General features: G+C 37.2%; 1 protein-coding gene across 3 annotated transcripts in view; it reads right to left on the bottom strand.

The window, feature by feature from the left end:
- The window catches only part of STAU2 (staufen double-stranded RNA binding protein 2), a 144,764-nt gene that overhangs the window by 42,877 nt on the left and 76,462 nt on the right, over positions 1–25,425 (bottom strand). The window contains exon 12 of one of the 3 annotated variants that reach the window (XM_010188438.1): positions 17,677–17,790. The exons of the other annotated variants lie outside the window; for them this stretch is intronic. Within the exon in view, the coding sequence (XP_010186740.1) occupies positions 17,677–17,790 (114 nt within the window). The remainder of the gene's footprint in view (positions 1–17,676; positions 17,791–25,425) is intronic. 3 annotated transcript variants of the gene reach the window in all.

The raw sequence follows: 25,425 nt of genomic DNA, 5'->3' as shown, positions 1-25,425 counted from the left end.
CTTGGAAATGTTAAAAAGAAACTTCAAACAGCCCTTGTTTAGCAGGCGGTCAAGGCTTGCTCTCGGTGGGGATCATGTGAAGACTAGCAGAGCAGTCACTCAGTCATGAATCAGATTTGTCAATAGTTGCCTATTTTCTCAACAGGTGTCTCAATCACATGCCATAACTTCCTCACATAGGCTTCTGTTTAACAGAAAGCGCCATCACACAGGACACTGGCTTTGCTTATATGAGACATATATCGATTTCTTAATAACCAACTCCCTCCTCCAACCTCTACTGAACTTCATCCTTGGGATAAACATGCCTCTCTCGCCTAGGTGAGCTAGCAGGGAAAGTATGAGAACTGTAACACGGGTGCGAGGAAGCATTTAATCCTTTGTTATTGCTGCAGATAAGCACAGCAAACACCAACCGATCATCTGCTGCTTTGTCAGATAATTATGAAATGCTATATTGAAGTACCCTTAGTGAATCACTATGTGGTAATCACTTGGTACTCGGACAGAAAAAGGCATCACTGACACAAGAGATCTTACTGTAAATAAATATAGAGGGAAATGTTTCATATTAACTAAATAAAAACCAAAAGCCTTAAATTAAAAACCCAGGAAGCCATTTTTAAAAAGTTTTTTATATATATAACTAACTTTCAATCATGAGTTTTTACAGCTTTTTTTGGTAATTAAATTAATTTTGTTAAGTTTTGAAATCTTTATTTCTTTTATATGACTCATACATACACATAACTACAAAAGTAAATTGACTCCTATGATTCACAGCTGCCAGAATCCTGAAGAAATACAAGTATTCACAGAAAATTTTAAATTATATACAGTTTTTACCCTATAAAAAGTGTTTATTTCTATGCTTATAGCTATGCTCTTTGAGCCACATCAGCATTAAGCAACACAATGAAAAGATTTAGAGAAATTTTTCTTGGCTTTTCTGTCAAAAAGCAGCAAGCCAGTAAATAGTCTACAACACCTACTAAGTTTGCACAAATTATATCATTTATTATGTGAATTAGAACCAATTTTGTATCAGCAGACTACCCTAGGCTTCCTGCTGTTACATTTGTTTTCCAGTTTTACTCCATAGACGTACACAAAACGCTGATGATCTGAAGTAATCCTTTGTATTTTCAGGCCAGTCTCTTCCTGTATCAGTGGAAGAAGTATGTTTGTAAAATAATGTGGGCAGGTTAGTAGCAGAGTGCTTCCCTTTTATAGTAACAGCTCCTGTAGAAACTACAGTTTTTGCACGGCTCGCAAATGAAACACAAAAGGAGATTTACCAAAAAATGTATAAGCTTTATGCAATGTTTTGAGATCATAAACCCCCTTGTATGAGACTGTGTAAAAAAGTTTTCCGAGGATGGTAAACTCTTCAAATGTGGCATACAATTAAATGATTTCTAAATACCTTTGAAATTCATGTCAAATGAAGTTAGACAGTAAAACTGGTGCAGTTTGATCATTCCAGCTGTATGTCAAAATTCTTCCACATTGTTGGATAACATGAAAGTGCAGCACCAGTTTCTGTCACCCTCAATTTAAAAACTTTTGATATACTACCTCTGAGCATGGAGTTGTTTAAATACTATCTCTAACATCAGTAAACTGCGTGTACCACCTGCACCGTGACTTGAATTACCGAAACACAACACTACACAATTAAAGAGATCATCTCAGATTTCAGCAGAAAAAACATTGTACTGAAGAAATTTATATCAAAAGAAAATATTTTAAATATATTTCAAATGTGAAATATAATTTGATTGTGTATCTGATGTATGTATGTATTATTAATTTATACAGGATACACCATAGTCACAAGTTGTTTTAAGTATGTCGATAGATGCATGTAGTCTGGGATAGATCTTGAAAATGTTGTATAACCAAGTGATTTTATGTACAGATAATCCCTGAATTAGTTTTAACTACTGAATTAATTTTAACTACTCACATAAGTGTTTTGTAAATGGACATAAAAGTTTTTGTAATTTCTGTAAGAATGAACATAAAATGTATACATTACTTCCTATGTTGTAAGAATGGTATGTCAGTATATTTGTCTTGCTCTGAGGTAATTTGTAAGAATTTTGTCCCTACTCATAGCCTTAATTTTATTCTATTCAACACTGTGTGAGTGCTTTGAAAAAAGACTGGATTAATCGATTGGTTAGATTGCTCAGAGGTATGCCGCTTCCTGTGCACTTATAGACAGAAGACTTACATTCTTAAGATTTATTTTCTCTGTAATTTTTGACACTATATAAGGAAATTACACAGAGAATATGCCAGATGATTATTTAGAGAACACAAATACATTCTCAGCAAATACAACCCTTAATGACATTTACTTACAAAACTCACCGGGCACTGATTGATTGATTCTGAACAGGAGCCCAGCCTCATACAGACCACATTCATCAAAAGCATCCTAATCATACCAGCATATTAACATTTTGAACTTTACTCCCAGTACTCAAGGAATGCAACTCATGAAATGAAATTTAGGGGAAATTGAATCTTGTTTTCTATATGGAAAGACCTACTTTCAACACGGATCATGCATTCTTGCTGCATTCTCTGCTTTCACCCCAGCAAAGAGCAAGAACTGATAAAACAGCAGTTATTTTAGAGCAAACCTCTAATGTTGACATTTAATCGTTGTAAAAATTGAACTTTCAGCAGGTAATCTGCAGTGATGTAAATTCCATCTCATTCAGATGCATCTCATTCATTCCGGAAAAAAGGACAAAATTAAAAAACGGAACAAACTACACTAGCAAAAGTAATGCAGAGGCTACAACAGCAAACACGTAGACACGTAGTCAGAATGATACCAAGAAACAGGAAAGTGTTATTGCCTCTAGAGGTGGCATTGATATTCTACAACTTGACCATGCTTAGGTCTAAGCTCCAAAGTTTAAAAGGTACATTGACAGATAACATGGTTCTGAAAAAGAGTTTGAAGAAAAAGGTGAATAAGTAAAAGCTTCTCTGTGTTTCAAGACTAAAGAAGCTTAAGTTATTCTGCTTATGAGAGAAGGTGTGGGTAACCTAAGTGGTTACCCACCTAACAGTGGCCTTGCAGTACCTACAGTGTGAGAGAATTACAGGGAGACATCTCAGAATTAACAAAGATAAAACGAAGATCTTGTAAAAAGAAGAGGAATATCAAACAAGATGAAATGCATACTTCTCTCAGACTACAATAGGTAGGGTATAAGTGATATTGAGCCTTTTCCTTCTTCTGTCTGACCAGGAACATAATGGAAACTTCAGCTGCAAACTCCGACACATTGTCTTTAGTGAGTTTCCAGCACCAATGCACTACAACAGCATACTCGCACTGTCAAATTCAAGACCTGAAAGGACTTTTCTGATTTCTTCGTATAAAAGAAACCAAAGCATGTCACCTGGATATGCCACTCTTAGCTGGCAACTTGGCTTGATTACCTTCTAATTCCTACTTGAAATGGAGAAGTACACAGCATGTTCCCTAAAGTCTTGCTCCATCTGGCAAAGACCATCCCTGTCAAAATTGCACTCAGGCTCAAATCATCACTCAACCAGTCTTTGATACCCTGGGCTGTTGTTCTCTCAATTGTGAAATGATTTGTGATCTGGAACAAGGTTTTAGAAGGGAGATCCAGCAGAGAAATAAGAGGCATTACCCAAAGAGAGATCCATGAGACACTGTGGCTCTTCAAGATACAACCCAGCACATGTATCTGTTCTCAGGACAAGGGCTTTGAATTCCTGTGATTCCAACAAGCCTTTAGTTTTCCATACTTCCCTCCACCTCTTTTTCTAAAATCATGAGCAAAATTTTCCCCTTCAGTCACTTTTGGCCAGCAGGAGCAATGGACATGAAAGTATCAGCTACAATGACTTGTAAAAGAAAATAGAAAGACCAAAAGGGAGTTCAAAATACGAATTATTCATTCTACTATGAAAATTGTGATATGGCCGTAAACTGCAGCTGTCATGCAGTTTGGTCATTAAAAACTAACTGTAGGGACTTCAGTTCTTAATATGACTGCGTTCAGAGATGCCATGTTTTACTCTCATGCACAAGATCCCAGCCAAAACAAAGAAGGGATAGTAAACCCAGGCAATGTAGCTACATTTGGTATTGCACCTCAGATCAACCTCTGTTCACATCAGTTGAAATTGCATTTCTGTACTGTCTGCACAGACCAATCATCTGGTAATCTCAACAACTCATATGCAGACCTACATGAGTATGAAAAAGTTTACAGGGTCAGAATATTTGGTCAGAATTTCTTAATGAACTAGGGGTGTGGATACTTGTCTGATAACATTATAAACTAAATGGGTAAAGCTCCTGCAAAAGATAAAGCATACATCTGTTTAAAAGCAGTGGGTGCTCTTTGTTTCTGAATACCGTAGTTCAAGGTATCTCAAATCAGAAGTCCAGAATCAGAGAGTATATATGAAGTGCAGCCTTTATTTTTTCTCTGAAGGTTTTAATTTGTACTTTAGACTTTGGGTCACAGTCCATACTATTTTTGAAGCTTCATGATTAACCTTTAACTTCACTAAAACTGCTCAGATATCATGAGTGCTACTATCCTGTTACACATGGCACTGTCCTTAGGCTGCTGATGGAACACATCTTGCCTAAATATCTCAGCAAGTGATAACCTTTGAAACAACTTCTGGCAGGCTGTTACATCAAGCTCTTTCATACCTTCTCATGCTTCCTTTCATGAAAAAGACTTTCAAGCAAATAAGAATACATTCCTTTTTTTTTAATCTTAAACTTTACTTTAAAATGCTACACTTTTGTATTGAATCAAAACAGTCTTCAGTACCTTTAAATCACTTAGCTTTTTGTCTAAAGTTAAAGGTTTATTGAAAATAGCCAGTTTACTCCTCATCGCTTTTTTCACTGTTTAGTCACGACCAGAAACAAGACCTTCCTTATATGTCATAATTTCATCAAGTTCTATACTTCTTGTTTTTCCAACTGGTTTCAGTACTGTTCTCTTCATTCCACTGCTTATTTTGTCACATTTCCCAAGCCTTACTATAACTCAGTGCTTGTTATATTGCTGTATGTTCTGGAGGCTATTTAGATATGAAGTGCTCTTGGCTTGTTATCCTAAAGGCATATCTTGTACACAGAAAATAATCTGCTTCTGAAGTTAACACTGAGCTTGCTATTCCTTCTTTCAGTGAGATTCATTGATATAAAGTACAACTGTGACAACTGTGTTTGGTCATTGGCTTAATGCAAGTTACTTTGGTTTTTGACAAGTAAATAAAACCCTGCTTTTTTATGAGTTACCAACACTGTTAAGATAGGAACATGTATGTCTAGTACAGCGTATTAAAGCAGTCACTTCTCTAGCTGAAGAACTAAGATGTATTGCATTTTAAAGGAGTGTGTTGAGGGGAAGGTATGGACATTCCTTGCCATGCTGCTCAGCTGACTCTTCAAGAAGCTCCTTTGCTGCTAAAAATGTGTTCATGAACTTCCCTCAACAGTGAAAGCTACTTTCACAGAGCAACTCCAGCTGCATTAAAGCTGTCAGCTTTTGCTTTTATGTTTCCCATTTCATTACGTCTCTGTTAAAACCTTTGTTAAACAACAAAATTGAGAGTCCAAATTATAAAGTTTATTTAAAATCTCAAATACTGTTCATTACTGAATGTTGGTCTTGTAACACTTAATCCTCAGAAACATTTTGACCTGAAGAGAGACACAGAGTCATCAGAAATAAGAATGATGCACCCAAATTTTTTATTTGTCAGTACACTATACATATGTCTTTGATTAAAAGTTGCAGTAAACCAGAGTATTTGCAAAAACTGGATGAATTTTGGCTCTTTCCACCTACATTTGTCTCAGGTGTTACCTTTTCTAAATGGAAAATGATACATTTAAAAGTATAACTTTCCCTGTTAAATGAAAATATATATTGTCCCAAACACAATTTCCTTACACTCTACTAAACACAGACAGGAATGGCTAGAGGCTACACATCTTTAGGTTCTCCACTGAGGCATTAACTAAACAAAAAAGACAACCGTACTTGTTTCAGAAAGCTTTATTAGAATAGGAATCTCTGAAGACAAACACAAAAGACTCTAATATGTTTAGATTTTATAATGTAAACAACTAATTTAATGCATCACTAGCAATATATAATAGTCGCCATCTTGCAACATGAATGCAAGTAAGAAACTGATGTAATCTGTGAGATATTTCAAAATAATTAATTTGAGAATATAAAAAGAACTTTTATTGTGTAAACTCTCCCTGTTTGCCTTTTTAAAAAGGATCAGAAAACTGTTGCAGTTGAATCTTTGCTAAATGAAGGTAACAAGCAATCTTTTGAACTGGCCTCTAAATTAAGAACTGTAATTGCCTGAGAAAGGGTATTTGATCAAAAGGGTTTTAAGTGTTACTTAACAGGAGAGTTCCAACAAACTCCACAAGATCCAGTCTATTTAAATGAGGGCCAAATAACTGTCAAATTTTTGCAAATTTTGCAAAAGTCTAAATTGTGTATTTGCCAGTATGTCAGATTTCCTCTGTACTAATATTTTTGTTCAGTAAGGGCAAATAGGGTTTTAAGCATTTTTGGGTCAAGCCAACATTTGATGCCTCCTTTTAATTTCCTTAACTCCCTCTCAAACTCATATCTTCTTGCTTAAATATTTTGCAGTTCAGAAAATTATACCTGATATATCTTTGCAATTGTTCTCTATTTTCTTTCTTCACAAGCATGGACAGATACATGGTGACAAAAAAAAGGTCTCTCGTCTGATCCCTGTTTATTTTTTATTTAATTTGGAAGAATGATCCTGCTTTCTGGCACACTCCAAAATCAAACCCCAGGTCATCTGCACTGATGAACTGAGGCACCCTGGGAAGCCCCCCTCACATGAACAACACTTCATGTACATCCAGCTGTCCCTTAAATGACTGACAGCTTATTATTGTACCACTCTGCACAAATTACAATGAGGTATTGAATGAAATACGACAACATAGAAATCTCCTCAATTCATAATTTCATACAGCATGCTGTGCTAGAAAAAACTACCTCAATTATTCAAAACAGTGTTAAATTATGAAACATTTAGGGAGCACTCTGAAACAGGACTGAGTTGTTGAACAGCCTGATGCTTTGAAGTAATGGCTAAATAGGCTTTTTCATGATCTCACAAATCAGCTAAGATCTTTAAGTTACTGAGATAAGCCTTGTAGCCAGTATCAGCAAAAGGTGTGCCTTCTATGTAAATAGTTGTGGCATGATGGGTAGAGGGACTGGGACTGCTCAGAGCCCCCACTGCTATCAGCACACAGAGAATCCAGCCTTCAGCACTTGTCTTAATTTATCAAGCTGCCAATATAAGATATTCAGCAACAGTTGAGGTATAAACCTATGTCAAGATGTCCTTTATGAATGTATGCCATGTAACCAAGTTTTAAAAATCCTGAAGCAAATGTAAAGTGCTATTACAGACAGCTGGACAGCCGAGGAAGCGAAGCTTTCATTTTCTCTGCAGGTTATGCTTGGAGGGATAACACATGGGAGGAGGAAGACAACTTTCTGGGTACTGTTGGGGAACACAGTGACTCCAGCTGAATATGTCTTACTACCTTAAATTGCCTTGTAGCCTGACATAGCAGCCCCTTCTTGGGGTCCATGTGGCAACTTCCAACCATGAGGAGCACATGGCTGGGAGGTTTGAACAATGCCGCCACCAGCTGGATATGGACCGATGGCAGGGATGGGGTTGGCTGTAGAGCAAGGTAAGAAAATAAAAAATTTATATATTTGCTGAAAAAAAAAATATACATTGGAAAAAGCAGTTTTGTATTGGCTAAATCTGCTCCCAGACTTTGGAAAGGTATTCTGCAATTTCAGCTGTAAATAATGTTAGAAATGTTGACACTATCTGTTATAGTTTGCTTAGCTTTGATTGTTTGTAGTGAAAACCAAAGAGAAAGATTTGCTTGATGGTCGATATCGAACTGTGGAAAATCATAGCTTAAGGCTCGTTGACTCCTGAGAGGATCGAAAACCTTCTTTTTACCTTTCAGAACAGTGCCCTAGCCACCATCTACTGGGGATTTCAAAATGAGAATTCCCCCAAATTCTTCTCCTCACACAGCCCTACTGAGTAAAATGTTTGAACAGTGAGTCAAAGAAGATGACTACCCCATGGTTATCACTTTGCGTTCCTGTGGCTACCCAGCTGTGCTGCTCTGTAGCATGAGGAGGGTTCCTGCAGAGGACCCATGCCTCTGTGGGGCAAGGCATAGAATAAAATTTACATCTTCTGCATCTTGTGTGCATGAACCACTGAGCTTGTAGGTAAAATAATTCATCATCTTTCCCATCAGTTTTATGAATCTCAGTAATTTTCCTGGTTTCATTACAAATGCCCAAGTGAAAAATGAATTATTGTTTTTGGCTAGAAGTATTTTTTTCTTTATTTTGGACCAATTAGAGCTGTTTTTTTGAGGGGATGAAGGATAAGAAGGAGATTTTGGACTGTAAAATCAATTATTTGTACAGCCGTAAGGATCTGTGGAAAACTAGGTCTCACGGTCTCTCTAATGATGGGAAAGAGAAAGAATGAATATGAAGAAATACGTATAAAATTTGAAGTTTAACTTAAGAGTTCACTGTTTTGTTTTTTCTTGATACCTCCACTTCAGTGTTTATTATCTCAAGTCCTGGATCCTTGAGAGAGTGAATTACTTGGGAGAAGTCTTACATTCAGCAAATGTGAAGGATCTTGCTGGAATGAAGTATTAGTATTGAAACACAGACATCTGTAAGGGCTATGAAATGGAGGACGCAAGTACACATGAAGCTTCTGGGGATGCAGGAACTCCTGTATCAAGTGAGGATATTGCACATTTGTGCTTTAAAGAGAAGGCTGGTTGGTGACTCCTTCCTGTCTCAAACGGTGGGATGTTCTGACTTGATGACCTGAAAAATCCATTTTGACTACAAAAACTTGTATGTGAAATGAATTTGGGGTACAAGAGATGCTCTGGGATGCTGTGTTAAATGAGCTATAGGAAAGAATATAAGCACCTTTTTTCCTGGAGATATCTGACACTTTCCATCAGGGCATAAATGGCAATCATGTAAAAAAGCAAAGTGAAATCATTTTCTCAGGTAAACCACTAGTGATCAAGCTAGGGTAAATCTTCAGCTCTTTTTTGATGGGGTATTTAAAAAACCATCCAAGGAATCAAGCAGGATGTTGTTGCATTGTGGATGTCTAGGAACTGAGTTTAATCTTAGTGCTCCTAAACACAGCATGCTTAGCAATGTACCAATGCATGTTACAGGAATCATAGCTAAGAGAGTAACTTCAGAACTGAACTTTAATTTGGACAGGAACTTGCCACAATCTGCACTGAGCATGCATGCATGACTGCTTTTATACTCTTCCCATTCCTTGACAAAACTATTCCTTTGTTCCTTCAGTAATGTTACCTCTGCTCAGAATAGACACAACTTTGCCTACAACAGAATGAGAAAAATGCTTCAGCACTAAAAACACGGGCCAAACTACGTACAGATGAGTGCATCGGGTATGTAGACACAACAGATGACAGGAGTTTGCTGTGGGAACGTGGTGCTGGAAAACAGTCCAAGTTTACAGAAGTGCTTAGACTAGCTCACCACCAGGGCTGGCTACGTTGTGTAGACCTATCTCAAAGAGAAGAAGGTAAAGTTGTTTAGACTCTGAGCAGATAGTCAGAGGAAATTTGTATCAATTTGACAAAACTAAAGTGGTGACAGAGGAGCACTCAGTTTTGTTAACCCCTGCATTTCACAGTCCTCAACCTTGGCTATTCCCCTGTAACCACTGATAAAACCAAACCTTCTTAATTTCCCTTTAAATCTATTGTCGACACATTTATTATGAGATCTTAGCTTCTTGAAATGAATCCTTGAAATGAAGGGGTGTAGGATGTCCAATTTAGTTTCTACTTGTACTATGTAGATCCAGGGGTTGCATGATGATTATGCAAACAAAAACCTACTAAATTTCATTTGTACTGGTGAATGCATAATGCTAGCCATGTGATATTTTTACATGAGAAATGAAAAAATCAGGTGGCAAACACAGTGTTGGCAAAAGCACAGTTCTTCAGATGCAACATGTGCAAATCATTATTTTGTCTTGTAGAATGGTTAAGGAAATATATTTTGAAATGGTAATTATATAATTAGTGTGTTAAGCAACTTCACTGAATGACAAGTGATCAAACACATATCAACAAACACACACAGCATTACTTTGATTAGTGTGTGGAATATGCCACAGAACAACTCTGGCAAATACAGGGTGGGCAACAAAGTTGAGTGTGCATTTTGCTAATACCTTTCTTTGTTTAAAATGGAGCTGCCTACAAAATAGGTAACTGGGTTTTGATTGAGTGTTACCTTTAATTCTTAAGGTTTGATAGAGTTTACTAGTCCTAGAAATTAAAATGAATATAGCTATTAAAATGAAAATGCTGCTCACCAGGGGTCAAGATGAAAAATCCAGATCTTTGTCAATCGCAACTGGAATACAAGCTACTAGATAGGTCTCCTTCCACTTCATTTGTGCCACTATCTCTGTCACCAACTTTTGTCTAGTAGGTGTATGTCTATCCATTTTTAACTGTTGAGTAGGAGAAGAACCTACCTCTGTTGTCTTCGCTCTGTTTTTTCCTGCCAGAGAAAAAGCTGTTAGATTTCTTGATGCTGCAAGTGGGCTGACATCTTCTACTGCAGCGTGACAAGGCAGAAAACTGACACTTTTAGCTTTTCCAAACTTCTCCAATACCTTTCCCTTTTAAGCTTCTTCCCTTCCCTAACAGCCACAGCAGCAAGAAAATTCAAGAGTTTTACATTTCACCATTGGCCAGCTGAGCCTAAAGTAACAGCAAAACAAATCAAACCAGAAACAGATTGCAAACTAAGGATAGCGAACAGCTGGCCTGTGGTCCATGGAAGGTTGGCTCACTGCATGTTGGTAATGCCTTTCTCTTCACTTCCACATGCTATGCTGCACTGAAAGCCAGCTAAGGTATTTTAATGCAAGCAGCTACTAAGGGTGCAGTTCCAAAGCAGCCAAACCTCTCTAGGTCAGGGCTGCTATGATCCTGCTCTTCCTCCCTCCTTCTGTGTGCATTCCTATTCTCTTTGTGCCAGATCACGCTACTGCACAGTGAACAGGTTTAAGGGGACTAAAAAAGACAAACATTCTTACAAGAAAATAACTTTTCTGTGCAGTTAATTTTTGCTTCATCCTCTTCAAGTGACATTTTTCTAAGTGCTAAGATGATCTAATAGCTTGCTTCTGCGGAAGGGGAAGGCTCTCCCTCATCTTCTCTTGGCTGGGCAGTCATGATGTCTCCCATGTTTCAGCTCTGGTACTCATCTAGGCCCCAGTGAGCCAATACAACTCATTTAGATGGCTAAAAACTTAGTTTCTGCCAGCTCAGTGATTTAGAAAACAGACAAAGTTGAAGATTAAGTCAATGGGAAGGAAAAACCAAGGTAGAGTCTCCCACCCTGAAGATATTCAAAAACTGTCTGGATGCAGGCCTGGGCAGCCTGTTCTATGTGACCCTGCTTGAGGAAGGGGGTGCAACCAGATGACCTCCAGAGGTCTCTTCCAACCTCAACTGTTCTGTGATTCTGTGAACCTCACCACTCTTGTGAAATCTCACCTGTAGTTGCCACCAGGATATTTCACCTTTGATTTGCGAACAGAGGAGAAAACAGTTCCCAAAAAGTCATGTCATGTTTGTCATCATTTACATGTCAAGCATGTAAGACACCCAGAGACTGCAACAGTAGCATTTCATACCCTGCTGACATTATTGTGTAAACAAACATGCATGCACAGAGCACTGAGAAATCCTATTCTGCATCTTCAGCATTCAGTAGGAAACTACTTGGGAAGCCCTGAATAAGAGCACTGAAAGGGTCTGGCAGGGAGACAGCCGTGCCTTCGTTTACATTCTGTTCCCCTTCAACAGTTAATTAGTAACTCACTTTTTGAAAATGAAAGATTACACATCCTGAGCAAACACAAACGTTTGATCTTGGGCTCATCAAGGAAAATTTCACCAGCTGCCAGGGAAAAGCAAATGTACTGTCACGTACATCCAGACTGAGATAATGCGAAACAGAAGGTGAAGAATACAGAGAAAATGTACCAGCACTTCCCCACCAGCTGTGGGGAGCACAGCAGATGAGGGAAAAGAACCAAATAGCAGACAACAACCTAACCAGCCTAACTAAAACCTGATGAGATGACTTCTGACTGCGACATCAACATCAGAGGTGCACCTTTCCTGACACAACCACAGAAGAGTGAAGCATGATGCCATATATCAAAAGCAGTTTATACTTCTGTCCCTCATGAACTGCCTCTTTTGGAGCAGCAGGCACTCAGCTGTGGCCATGCCTGACCCACCCTGAGGGTGATGGAGTCATCAAGGAGAAGGCAGCAGCCAGGCAGATCACATTGGCAGGAGATGAAGACTTTGTGCGTGTGCTGTTTTCATGAGATCAAGTAGGAGTCCTGCTGCTAAAGGGGCTGTGAAGGAATCACCAGGCTTTGGGAAAAACTAATGTTCTTCTCATTTTATTGAAGAAACCACCCCAAAGAAATGAGAACTGCATTTACAGTAACTAAAGCAGAAATGAGCTGACAAGGTAAGGACACAACACCAGCTGAAAAAAGGAATACACATTTTTAAGGAAAATTTTAGTGTTTTCTCATTTTTTGGCTATGTCCAGAACACAAACATCTACTGCGAAGTAAATCTGATCTTTGAACAAATTTGACCTTTGAACAAAATTAATTTTGAGCAGGAATTAACATACTGTCCCATAAAGAATCTTTTATTTCTGCTGCGGAAAGGTATCTTGACAAAAAACCCAACCCCATTCATCTTTTTTGGTTACAGCCCTAGACAAATTCTCATCTTTTGCATACTCATCAGCTTCACCGTTAGTTGTTCTGGCTTTTGTCTTTCTTACAGATAAGTCAGTCATGGCTGGCATCAACTCCCTAGGTGCTGCCTCCCAAGCATGCTCTACAAACAATTCTCAGACCATAACAAGTACAGAGATATGGACCTTCATACGTATTATGTATTTGCTGTTACAAGGTAAAGTTCTTCTTAAACCTTAAGTTTCATGGCTCCAAGCAGCTTTCCTCGAGTTTGTCACCCATTTGCAAGGCTTTTTTATCCCTAGAGAACTACTTGCACTTTTGCTGTATTCAAGCGACATCAGAAGCTGCTCACCTCTGGGCAACACCACAATCCCTTAAACCTTATCAGAAATGCCTGTTTGTAGGCCAACAATGATGTTTGCTACACACTGCATTTCAGTTTGTCACTGCTATTTGTCAGACTTTCCATCAGCGATTTCTGAAACTGCTGAGCATGGCATCTTCCTTTCAGTACAGACCCTCCCCGCTCGACACCTTTATCAAGTCTATCTCATCAGTTGTTCTTCCACTTCTACAATTTCTGCCCCTGCTTATTCTATTTCCAACTATTTTTATACTTGAAAATAAAAGTGATAACAGTGGTAGATTATATGTAACATTACACAATTGTTATCTGTCCTAGAAAATAAAAATTATCTATTTTATGCATTGTAAAGTGTAGGAGAGTTCTAAAAACATAGTCCAATATACAACACAAATAAACTAGACTGGATGAAGAAAGCATGGACTAAAAATATAAGCATGAGAGATGCATCATGATCACTTTAACAGCACATCTCATTGGGAATATTGGGTGAAGTAAACAGCAGAAGTCACTTCTCAGATTGAAACTATGTCATAGGCTACCTTGTATGACACAGACCATCAAATTTAACATTCGCTGCATCTTTCTGCTCCATTCCACCCATTTTTGCTTATATACCTTCCTATCTTTGGATTTTCCCTTTTCTGTCTCACACTTCTCATACACTGAATTTTCTTATTGACACACATATAGAACAACAGCCTGGACTTCCTTTCTCTTTCTCTGCATCACCCACATTCAACTAATTCCTCAGCTTCACACTATATGCTTAAAGTCCATTGTAAGCCCTGAGAACAGGTTGTCTCCAGTCCCACAGCAAGGTAAAAAATACCAGGATTCATTGCCATTAATGACAAAGGTTTGCTTGAGAAAGTCACTAGAAAGCGGTGACCATTTTAACTAAAAGCTTCTTGTAACTAAATTCTACTGAAAAAAATCCAACCCAACAAAAAAACCCCAACCAAACAACCAAACAAAAAAAACCCCAAAGAATAATAGCCATTAAGGAAAGATAAATTTATAGTTATAATCAGATACCGGGAAACATAAAATAAATAAGTGAATAATTCACGAAAAAATAATTCTAAAACCCATTCTTTTTCTACTAAAGAGGTCAGCATACCTGATTGCGCAGCTCAACAAAACATGTGGCATGTTAGACTGCAGTAGTAATTTAGGAAAGTTTCCCTTTTTTGCAGTTTGCCAAAAGAAAAATGAAAGACCAGCAACTGTTTCCACAATACTGCTTCATGATCAAATGAGATATGCCTTGTCAATCGGACATTTGAAATACACACTAATTAGCGTACCAGTATGAAATGTTTACTTTAATCTAAATTGCTCAAATGAAGTATGTGGGGAAAAATTTAAACTCATTAAAATCACAAGCTAAAGCAATCTAAAGAATGAAAACCCCCTACAGAGCATAGGAAAAGAGTAAGTGATTTGAAAAAACTGCTGTGTCAAGTCTTGGCATATTTGAAAAAAAGAGATAATAGTATCTGCTGGGTAACAAATCTCTGGATGTGAATAGAGAGGTGTATCTACGTTACAAAACACAAGTCCAATCTAAAAGGCAGACTAGAGTGCTGGAGATGCCATTGGGAACCTGGTTTTCTTCTTCTCTCTTTTTTTTTTTTTCATTTCTGTTTCTTTTTGTGATCAAGGTATGTGGTCAGCTGTGGTTCTTTTGCCACAACGTAGTGACAAATCTGTTATACATCTGCTTTATTAGAAGTTCTCACACAATAGATTCCACCACTTTCCCACAGAGAAAACTATTCCAGACTCTCATTCAGACAGTTTTCCATTAAAGAAACCCTAGAATTTATGGGAGCTATATTTTGATTGCAAGAAAAAATATCCCCATAAGCACAGAAGTGGACAGATCCTGAAGTCAAACTTTGTCAGGCCTCATACCTGATAAAAATCAACACACCCCCACTGAAATCACAGGCTTTCACGTGAGTAGCTCATTCTATTTACAATACAATACAAAAGAAATGATCTAAAAGGAACAGATGACATAAGTTTAAGGAGAGTTTCTAGAATTTAAGTTATATAGCATATGGCTATCTAGCACTTATTTCATTTGAAAATTTACAATGTGGATAATTCAGTTTAACACAGGCACAGCATTTCTGTCTCCTATTTTTATAAGATGATGAAGCATATCCAATAAACCTGTTGCAAGGGAATTCGTAGAAAAACAAGCAAAATAATACCAATCACATAGGAACCAGAAAGAAAGGTTTGGTTTTTTTGTAAGTTGGTCCATTAAGAGCTCTAATTTTATTATTAATTAATACCAGTGTCTGACAAATACTTGATGCACTTTCTGTTTGTTTGCTGATTATTCATTTTTCTCTGTTTATTTAGGCAATGGCAAATAATGTTTCAATTCAGCCCTGCCATCCCCTTTCATCAAACACAAGCAGTCAGTAGCACCTCTCTTCCTCAGAAAGGGTAATTCCTTTGATATTTAGGAAGTGGATGAGCAGAACTTTGTGACTCCTGATGAGTATGTGGATCTATTTTGTGACCCACTGGTTGGCCCTTGGCTTTTAAAGGATTATTTTCTTTTGCTCTCAGCTCAGATGCAATCTGTGCACAAGTGATGTGGGTTCAGTAATGCAACAACCCTCCCATCGTGCAATGACAAAACATTTTTTCCTTTTTAAGAACCTGTGGAAAATTACATAACTGAAACCAATGCTGAACATTTTTTTAAACTTCAAATTGAACCAAGATTAGGAAATTGTATCTTCACAATGGCCCAGGCAAACTAATTCTACTCATTTATGTACACGCTATGATACAATCTTCATGTGATTTTTATGCATTATTTTTTCTCCTAGAAGAATGTTCTGTTTGGAACACTGGATGGGTACACTTGAGATCAAACTAATGCTGCACATAATCTGGAATTTCCTAATTTCTAGGTGCTTGACTTTGCACGCTCAATAACACTTTTTCATTTAGATGTCTTAAATATGTAATTATTCAGATGACTTAAATGTGCTTTTTGCTTATAAAGTCTTTTTTCTGTTTACATATCATACTCTAGCCTAAATAAATGCTAAGACAAAGGCCAAGCTGGCTGGTAGCCTAGAATGTAGTTGTTACCAAATTGACAGGGACCACCTTAAATTCATTGAAATGTCTAAATATTGTATTTGAGTTATTACTGAATTTTAAAAGGCGATCTTTACAGAAAGAAAAACGGAGTGACTTTAGAACAGCATAAACAAGTTGCTGGGTGAAATGAGAACTGAATGGATTGCGTCTGTCACAGTATGGTCTGACTTACCACAGCTCTCTATTTCTGTAAAGCACCAAACACTTAAGAACAGGAAGTATCCTCCTGTTACCATGTAAGTAACTAATGGGCTTAGTTTATGTTAACAACTAACTTAGAAACTTCCAATAAAAAAACTTCTACCAATCTAAAATATGGCTAAAAGTGTCTGAAACTTTCTCCCAAAAGTAACTAATTCTGATAATTATTAAGGTGATCTTTCCTTTTTTCTTAGAGAATCCTACAAGAAGTCTGATAAAATGTATGGTAAATGTGAACACAGTACAATTTAAAGATGGCCTGCAAAGGTAAATAAAATAGTACTTTTTCCAATCTATTGAAGATCTGCAAGGTGCAAGGTTTGGTTAAAAATCTTCTTCTACTTCTTTCTTTTTTGCCTTTAAAACTGTTGAAGCATCAAAGTCTTGTCTTGCTTTTATACATAAGGGTGTTGGAGGACAAGAAGACCAGAATGGAAGTCCTCCTCAGTTCCCATCATAAGCAGCAGGGTGATGAGTGATTGAGATTTTTTTTTCTCCTGGCTTTCCACCAGAAGTTTGAACTAAATGTTTTAAGAACAGCCAAACAAAATGGGAGTTTTACACAATCAGATTAAAAATCCCTTTCCCTTCTCAAATGCCAGTTTCTTGTGACAGATGATGGTTACATCTCTGCTTTCCAGCTACTCATAATCTTCTAGTAAAAAGAGAATAGACAAGACCTGATACATACATAAAATTAAACAAGACCTTTGCAGAAACCTTACATCTGACTTTAAAACCACAGCAAGTTCTCCAGGCTTTCCTAGTATGTCTTAAAAATATGTAAAAGGCAACACAGTTTTGTCTCCTTTTCAGGTCACTCTTTAGATCTAATCAGGATTTTATTATGGCAAGATAGGCAAATCCCAGTGACAAGCACATGCCATACGACAAGCACAAGATGTGTCGAAATTGAAAATTTACTAATGCTGACATTCTGGCCTTACTAGATATTAATAAAATTACAAGAGTGTTTGGTGAAGGTATTATACCTGGTCATGGCTGGCTTCAATGGAGCTTCCGATACCTTGGAAAGTCATCTGCACAGGAGACAGTGTCAAACAGGTCATACACTCTTTGCCATTTTGTCTATCACTGTAGTGTACCTATAACAGAATAACATACGTAATCTGCTAAACACCAGGTTTGTACAAGGGAGTCATGCTAAAATACTGTCCCTTTTCAACAAGTTTGTAAGAAGAATTCCAAACATTTACAATGAATTCATCTTTAATATAAAACAAGGGGTGCGTAAAATATTGTAGGGTGTCACATACTGAACTGAGGCCAAATTTTCTGATATGTCTTTTTGATAGTTTTTGAAGTGTTGTGTTCTTCAGTTTCTGAGACCTCTGAGACTGAAGTCAAGATGATGTGTCTATACAATTATAAGAATCTACTTTCAAGTTATAGTTTCCAGTCTAGATGTAATTTTTAACAGCATTTTGTAGCTTAGTTATAAAACACTAATGTAAATCATTATACTTTCAAAAACTTGGCAGTAGTAGTTTAAATGTTTCAATTGTAATGACATTTCTACTAAAATCCACTTTTTTTTTACATGGCTATGCAATGTTGTCTATTTGAATTTGATTTTGTAATTAAATCAAAATTACAGATAAAATGGAGAAGAATTCACGTTCTTCTTGAGACATTAGCTATCCTTTTCTAAGGGTAACTCATTCCCGACTGTTGTCAAGATGTGTATGTTGAACAAGAATCTTGCATGAAATACAGAGCAAGATAGTGCTTCCTTTTGAATTACTTTCCTTGTCTTCAGGTTCCCTTCAGATAGTGCTTAAATCCCCTAAAGAAAGGATGGATTTTAATATGTTGAGCCAAAATTAAGTTAAAGGTTGACAGTGTTTCATTATTGTTCAGTATTCATTCATGGTGGACTGTTGAAATACTACAGTTCTCCACGTAGCTCCTGGCTTCTAGACAGGCAGATCAAGCACTTTGTTCTACAGGAGAGGTGGAATTTAGTTTATGGTGGTAATTTACATTGGCTATGTGACCCCTGTCAGAAATGGAAAGAGAGATCAGCTCTGCTGGAGACAGACCTTTTATGTTGGTATCTATTTAGAGCTGTGTAGCTCTCAAGCAAAAATTACATGATAAAGCCTCATCTTGACACTTTGGCTACAAAATTAAACTTTATTATTTCTGAAGACAACTAGGAACCATGTTAGAGTTATTCCTGTGGAAATGATTTAGTGATGTACATGATACTTAATTGTACACCGTGCTTTTTAAATCTCCTGTGCCTAAATCTTCATTGCCACAGGTGTAAATTTGGAATACTTCAGCTGAAGCAAAACCAGTTCAAAACTGGCTGAGTGAGAGGAAAACCAAATCAGTGCTACATTTCAGAATTAGTTTACTGACAACACATCAAAACAGTTCTGCTACAGCCAAAAGTAAGATACAGAACACGAAATTCTTGTGCTGTGTATAGAAATATTGATTTCGCTCAGCCCTTCTTAAAGCTTTCTGGATTATCCCTGTCTCTCTTCCCTCTCAACCTCCACAATATGTGCCTACTAAATTGCTTGTGGCTCTCTGCCAGAAAAGCCATACTACTTACTTAGAAACCACAAGAGGCCCCTTCACATATACAATGGTTTAACTTTGATTAATTGAAAGAGGTATGAAGGTATGAAATTTGGCTTGCAAATATAAACTGAAGTTCTTTAAATGTCAGAGACTACTGTTATGACAAGGACTTACCAAGCTTACACAACTGTGGTATCTGGTTGCAAGTTAGATATTCTGCTGAGTACGTGTTGTGAGAATGCGATGTGGAGAAATGGGGCAGAAAAGCTCAAGAAGATGATTCTGTACTGCAAATATGACATAGTAAAAGGGGCAAAATCTGGTGGCTGAGGAATGTGTCTTACAGCACATATGAGGAAACAGAAAAATGGCACTTTCTGAACTGCATAGCAGATTTGCAGGCCTATTTTTAATGAGAATAATGTGAATAAGGTTACACCTCACTAATGTCCACTGGAATAAAGCAAGTTAAAAAGCTGAAAGAACAGGTGATATCCAGAGGAAAAGTTATGATTAGCATTACATGGCACTTTTATCTGCAATAGCAGATTTGATCAACACTCCCTTTAGAGTCTCACATTGAAATTGCAATCAATTCAGATTTTTGGTATCTTTATAGGCTTAACTTTCCTGAAGTGCACTTTTCATTATGCACTTTTGGCCTCATCTAAAAGTATTGAGGCCATTACTTTGCAATTTCTTAGACAACAGTCCTCTTTTTTTTTTGAAGCTCTTCATTTGAACCAAAATAAACACCTTCTATGTTAATGATACAAATAGTGATATAAAATCCAAAAGACTGGATCTTGAATGAGGGACAGAATAAAACCTTGGCTTTCATCAGATCTCTCCAGTCGACAGATTTGTGCAGTCAGCAGACACATTCAGATTTCTTCTATATTTGGCATGTGTATGTGCAATTTCCCGGTAACTCTGTTTTGTTATTTATCAGTCCAGCTGCTACATTTCCAAACTCTAATTTATTCCTTTCTTCTTCAAATGTGATCTATGATCTATGTCTGGGCATTTGTTTTGTCAACCAGGAGTGCTAGGTCCATTTGAGCAGAATGTCCAAAATAGGCACTCAGAAAGAAGTGGTAGTAGTTGAATAGTTATCAAAGAGTCTGAATAGCAGCAGATGCTTCTAGGTTTTTGACCAGCAGTACATTGCAAATATTTCAGTTTATATGTCCATGCTATTATGACTAAGTATGGGAGGAACCTGAATGTCTATAGAACTGGTTTAGCAATGTCATATCATGTAAGGCAGGGGAACATGAAGGCACAGCAAATAATACTTGATTCAGAGTCTGAGATTAAGGAGTGGCGACTGAAGGCTGGCCAAGTGCTCCAACGGTGACTATGTGGCCATTATTGAGATTCAAAGTGACAATAATACTTTTCTGATTTCCTCAGTGAGTAAAGAGTCAAGAGTGCTTAACTACAGCTCATGTCCACAATAACTCCCCTAGGCAGGTAAGGACACTTTGTGGACAGATGTCACATGAGTCACCCAAATTCACTCAGCACTGGCAGGAGTGAATGGTCGTGCTGGGACTATAACCTAACATTAAGGCCTCTGGCCTAACCATAATTGGTCATTTTCCCTTTCCATATATTATGGAGGTAAAAATAAGAGTTATGAAAATAATTACTATCTATGTCCAGGACCCAATTTTTCAGGCTTCGATTTTTTTGTAATTAAGGGACACTCACAAATTAGCTCACTGAATTTTAAACAGCAATGCAATTTCACTCATTAAAATTCAGAATGTTTTATTTGGATAACATATAAGAAGTTTTATAGAACAGCATTAGGATCTGGCTAGAAAATAATGGCCAGCATACAGATGTCTGTAGTAAGGGTTGTGCAAGTTTCTGAGTAAAATGCAAGACTCCAGCCTCAGACTATTATGAGCGATTTGCACATAATTCTCCTCCAAGGTATGTCTACACAGCACAAAGCAGTGCCACAAGAAGAAGATCTGGCAGTAACTCAAAATGAACCTGGTCATTTATTGCAAAAAGCACACAGCACTGCTAGCCTTTCTGGATAAGTACATATGTGGAGGACCAGAGATAAATTATGTATAACCAGCTCAGGAATCCCAAACCCAGCGCTCTGTTGTGCCTTGTGGGCAGGGCACAAAACCTCCATGTGTAAAATACAAAAGTGCATCCCAGGCATCAAAATAATGAAATACATTCTAGAAGTATTTTTTTTCCACAAGGACATGCCGTGGATTTATGCATACATGTATGCTTTCCTGTTTGGTATTCTCAGGAGACGCAACTGTACATCCTTTTCGGAGATTACTTCAGTCAGGAACAAGCTGCATGGTATGCATATGTATGGAAGGGTACTACTAACTGGAGTATGTATATGGAAATGTATGCGAAGGTCTGAAACTATTTCACAGCTATGTTGAAATTTGGCCCTTGTTTTTAATATTTTAAATTACTGAAGAGATGCAAATATTTTGATGGACATTTATAGCTCCACATAAAGGAAGATATAAGATGAATGTTTACAATGTTACAACTGAACGTGGAATGCCATAGCCAAAATTCTCAAACTTGTATGTTATTTTATAACGGAAAAACTAAATTATACTGCATAAAACTTCCTAAGAAGTTACATTCAAGATTACTTCTATCATAACGCTGTCTCAAATGCAGGAATTTTCCCATTTCTTTCATATTCACATAAAGATGTCTCTTGAATCTAACTTTATTATAATACACTTCCCTATGTGCAAATATTCTAATAGAAACTGTAAAAATGTTGCAGGATTTGTTTTGGAATAAGCTACTTTAACACACTGGATCAATATCCGATTTCAGATAATGACCACAGTTATTCTGCATAAATTATTCTGTAAATACAAAGTCCTAACTTCAAGCATGGGGTAGTCTGCTGGTCTTCAGTGCAGCACTTCTGCCTTTGACCATGCATCCTTTCGGATGAACAAGGGCTATAGTTTACTGATTCACAACTGAGAAAGGTGAGAGACTTGTTACACTACTACATAGTAGTTAAATTTAACTATAGTACACTAAACTACTGTTAGAAAGGAGCTAACTATGCATTAACAAGAGACGGAGGGGAGCAAAAACAAAGGCTACTATTTTCACACGCTGCTGCTTAGATGTTCACAGTTTGAAAAACAAATTCTCTCTAGCCAGACACTTTCTGTCTTGAACATTTATTAACTTTAAAAATAATCTGAATTACCAAAAGAAAGAAGTCATCTGTGACACTGGAGTTCATGTTTCCAAACCAAAAGCTACTCTGAGTCGAAGCATCAGCAGGAGTCTTAGAATGCTAGACAGAAATAAACTAGGTAATAAAATGCCATTATGTTCAGCATTGCACAAATCTTCTGGATTGACAAGCCCGGACTATTTTGTTAGAACAAAGGATGGTATTCCTTTAAATCTGCCCCTTAAAGAGAAAGCACCCAATTTAGTCCTGAATTCACAGAATAGTTTCCAAGCTTTTACATAGGTTGCCATGGATTTACAGCAACAAGCAAACCAGGATGGGATTGAAAATCAGATGTTAAAATAGTAATTTTGACTTGGACAAGAGCCTCATGAAACAATTTTCTTCCTTTAGCTTCCCAGTGAAATGCTTGTCTTTTCCATACTGGTCTTTTATCTTCCTCTTTCTGTCACTCATCTACTGTCAGTTATGTGGTTTACTAAAAGAAAATTAAACAATCCTATTTGCGTAAGCTCAAACTCTGTTTCATGCATATTTGTCAGTGAAGAAATACTTCTGGCACAAAAATAAATTAGATATACATGCTCATTTAAACCATTTTCTCAAAGCCAATATTGGGAGCTTTCACAGTATAGTATTCTAGTGCTTAAAAGTGTGATTCCCTGTATTAACCATTGAGCTTTCCTAAGGAATAATAATTAGTCTCTTCAGCCATGGAGCAGCATGAGAGATTCTGAACACCACTTTGCATTCTTACTACCTGCTTTACAATTCCATATATTTTATTTTTGAGAGTAGAAGTAGAGTAAAACAAAGAAACAAACAAGATTTTGGGAAAAAAATCCCATTTATGAACTAACTCTTTTACGAAATGTTGAAGCACAGACACAAAAAACCAAGACTGAGATGAAAAAAATTGTCCCAGATGAAAAAATAAGACATACAATTAAAAAAATTTCAAAAAATCAGAAAAAAGCGTAGAATCAAACTGTTTCCTGCAATGCTGGAGTTCCTTGATGTAGTGCTATTACTAAATATAGTATTTTACTAATCTCAGCAGGGAGCTGGCTAACTGCATGCCCGTCAGATGTTTTTAATGGTCACCCCCTGTGGAACAAATCTAAGGAGTGCATGAAAAACACCCACATTTAAAAAAGCCCCCTTGCTAGATCATTAAGGAAAGATAAAGGCCTGTACATTTGGATGTGATATATAACACAATCATTGTGTCAAGAAAACATATGTTTGATTAGCACGCCTCAGGTTCATTAATCGCTGTGTCTGCTTCACAGCAGTGGGCAGCGTTTCCACCGTAGCTACTGCACAGAAGGGAAAAGTCACTTGGTAGCTTAAAGACTGACAGTTCAGCAGTAAATCTCAGGTTATTCCAACATGCTCCCCTCTTACAGAGTGTGAATAGCAGCTGTATCGTAGTCTTAAATCTTCATTAAAATACAGTCCTAGGGTTTAGACTAAGAAATAAACCATTACTGCACCATAAATAGGTGACAACAAGCAGACTAAAGGCACTGTCACAGGTTAGTGCGGTAGTATTTTACGTTCCTGACTACAGTAAGGCAGACACTTGACATCTATAAAAATACATGAAGTACAAATAAGAGTGAAAAACAAGACTTGATGCAGTTCCTGAAGGGAATATATAAAATATCTGCTAAATGCAAAAAAAAAGTTCATCATATGAGCCAAAGAAGCTTGCACATGCTTTTTTCCATGCTATTTAGGTATCCTCTGATTTCAGAGCTCCTGTGACAGTGATGCAGGAGATCAGGAAAGTTTGGCTGTATATTATGCTCAGTCAAGCAAGGGATACCCAGCTTCATCCTACCTCTGGATGTGATGTTTGGTTCTAATTAAGAGAAAATTAGCTAACACTGCTGCTGTCACAGTAGCATACAGGATAATCAGTACAGTACAGTAATTAGTACAGGATAATTAGTACATTAAGGTGCTTACTGTTTACCTTCCATCTGCTAAACCCTAACCCAGGTATGTAGTTATAAAGACAGTGTGCTTCTGTGGAGCACATGCAAAAGCAACCATATTTTCAATGGCTGGCATTCAAGGGTGCAAAGAGACCTGTTTGTCTGATAGGGAAGCTGAAATCAGGAGATGGGACATGGCTTTCCACAAAAAATCACACTTATGTTGAAGAGTATCTTGCTACTCTGTTCACTTCCTCTATTCTATAACTAAGATATGTATTATTTTGTAGATACAGTAAAGAGTGGTTTAACTACAGTGATCTAAAACACTGAATGCAATCTTCCCCCCAAAAAAAATGAATAAGAAAAACATTATAAAAATGATAAATTCATTATTCAGAAATTAAAACACTGCAAAGCACTATAAAATCATGTAAGTTATGCCTGACATGCTTTTTTCAGAAACAACTTGTCTGCCTCTAATCCACTCACATATAATTATTCAGGAAAATACTGTATTTTCAAGGAGAGGAGTTGAAATTAATTTTATAATTCACAGTAAAAGGAAATAGAAAAAAACTGGCAGCCCTGGGTTCTCCTGTTTTTATCACATGGCCTAAATAAAGAAGGGAGGTGAGGGAGTTTGTGTTCTGCTAATAAAGTACAAGCATGGTATAGAGCATTGGTGGAGGAGCCTGAGCTCTGGGTAGCATCTGAAAAACTGCCTAAAGGGAGAGAGGACCTTGGTTATTTGGAGAGAGAAAATAGTTTGAGATTAAAATCACTTTTTTAGCAAAAGCATCAATGGAAACATATTTCCATGCACACTCTTTTTCATTACGAAGGTTGTCACTGGACTGAAGAGTGATGCAAGCAATGACTATTCTCCATTTACAAACTGCATGTGCAAGCCTCAAACGCTGCATTAATGTCGAGGGAGCAGGATCACCATGAAAGTGTGAGTACAAGATCAGCTGCCCGAGTTTGTTGAAAAGTCTGATGCTGATGCAGACGCT

This window comes from Mesitornis unicolor, unplaced genomic scaffold (assembly GCF_000695765.1).
Source record: "Mesitornis unicolor isolate BGI_N332 unplaced genomic scaffold, ASM69576v1 scaffold30777, whole genome shotgun sequence".
Classification (NCBI taxonomy): Eukaryota; Metazoa; Chordata; class Aves; order Mesitornithiformes; family Mesitornithidae; genus Mesitornis; species Mesitornis unicolor.
This window is presented reverse-complemented; position numbering and strand designations above follow the sequence as displayed.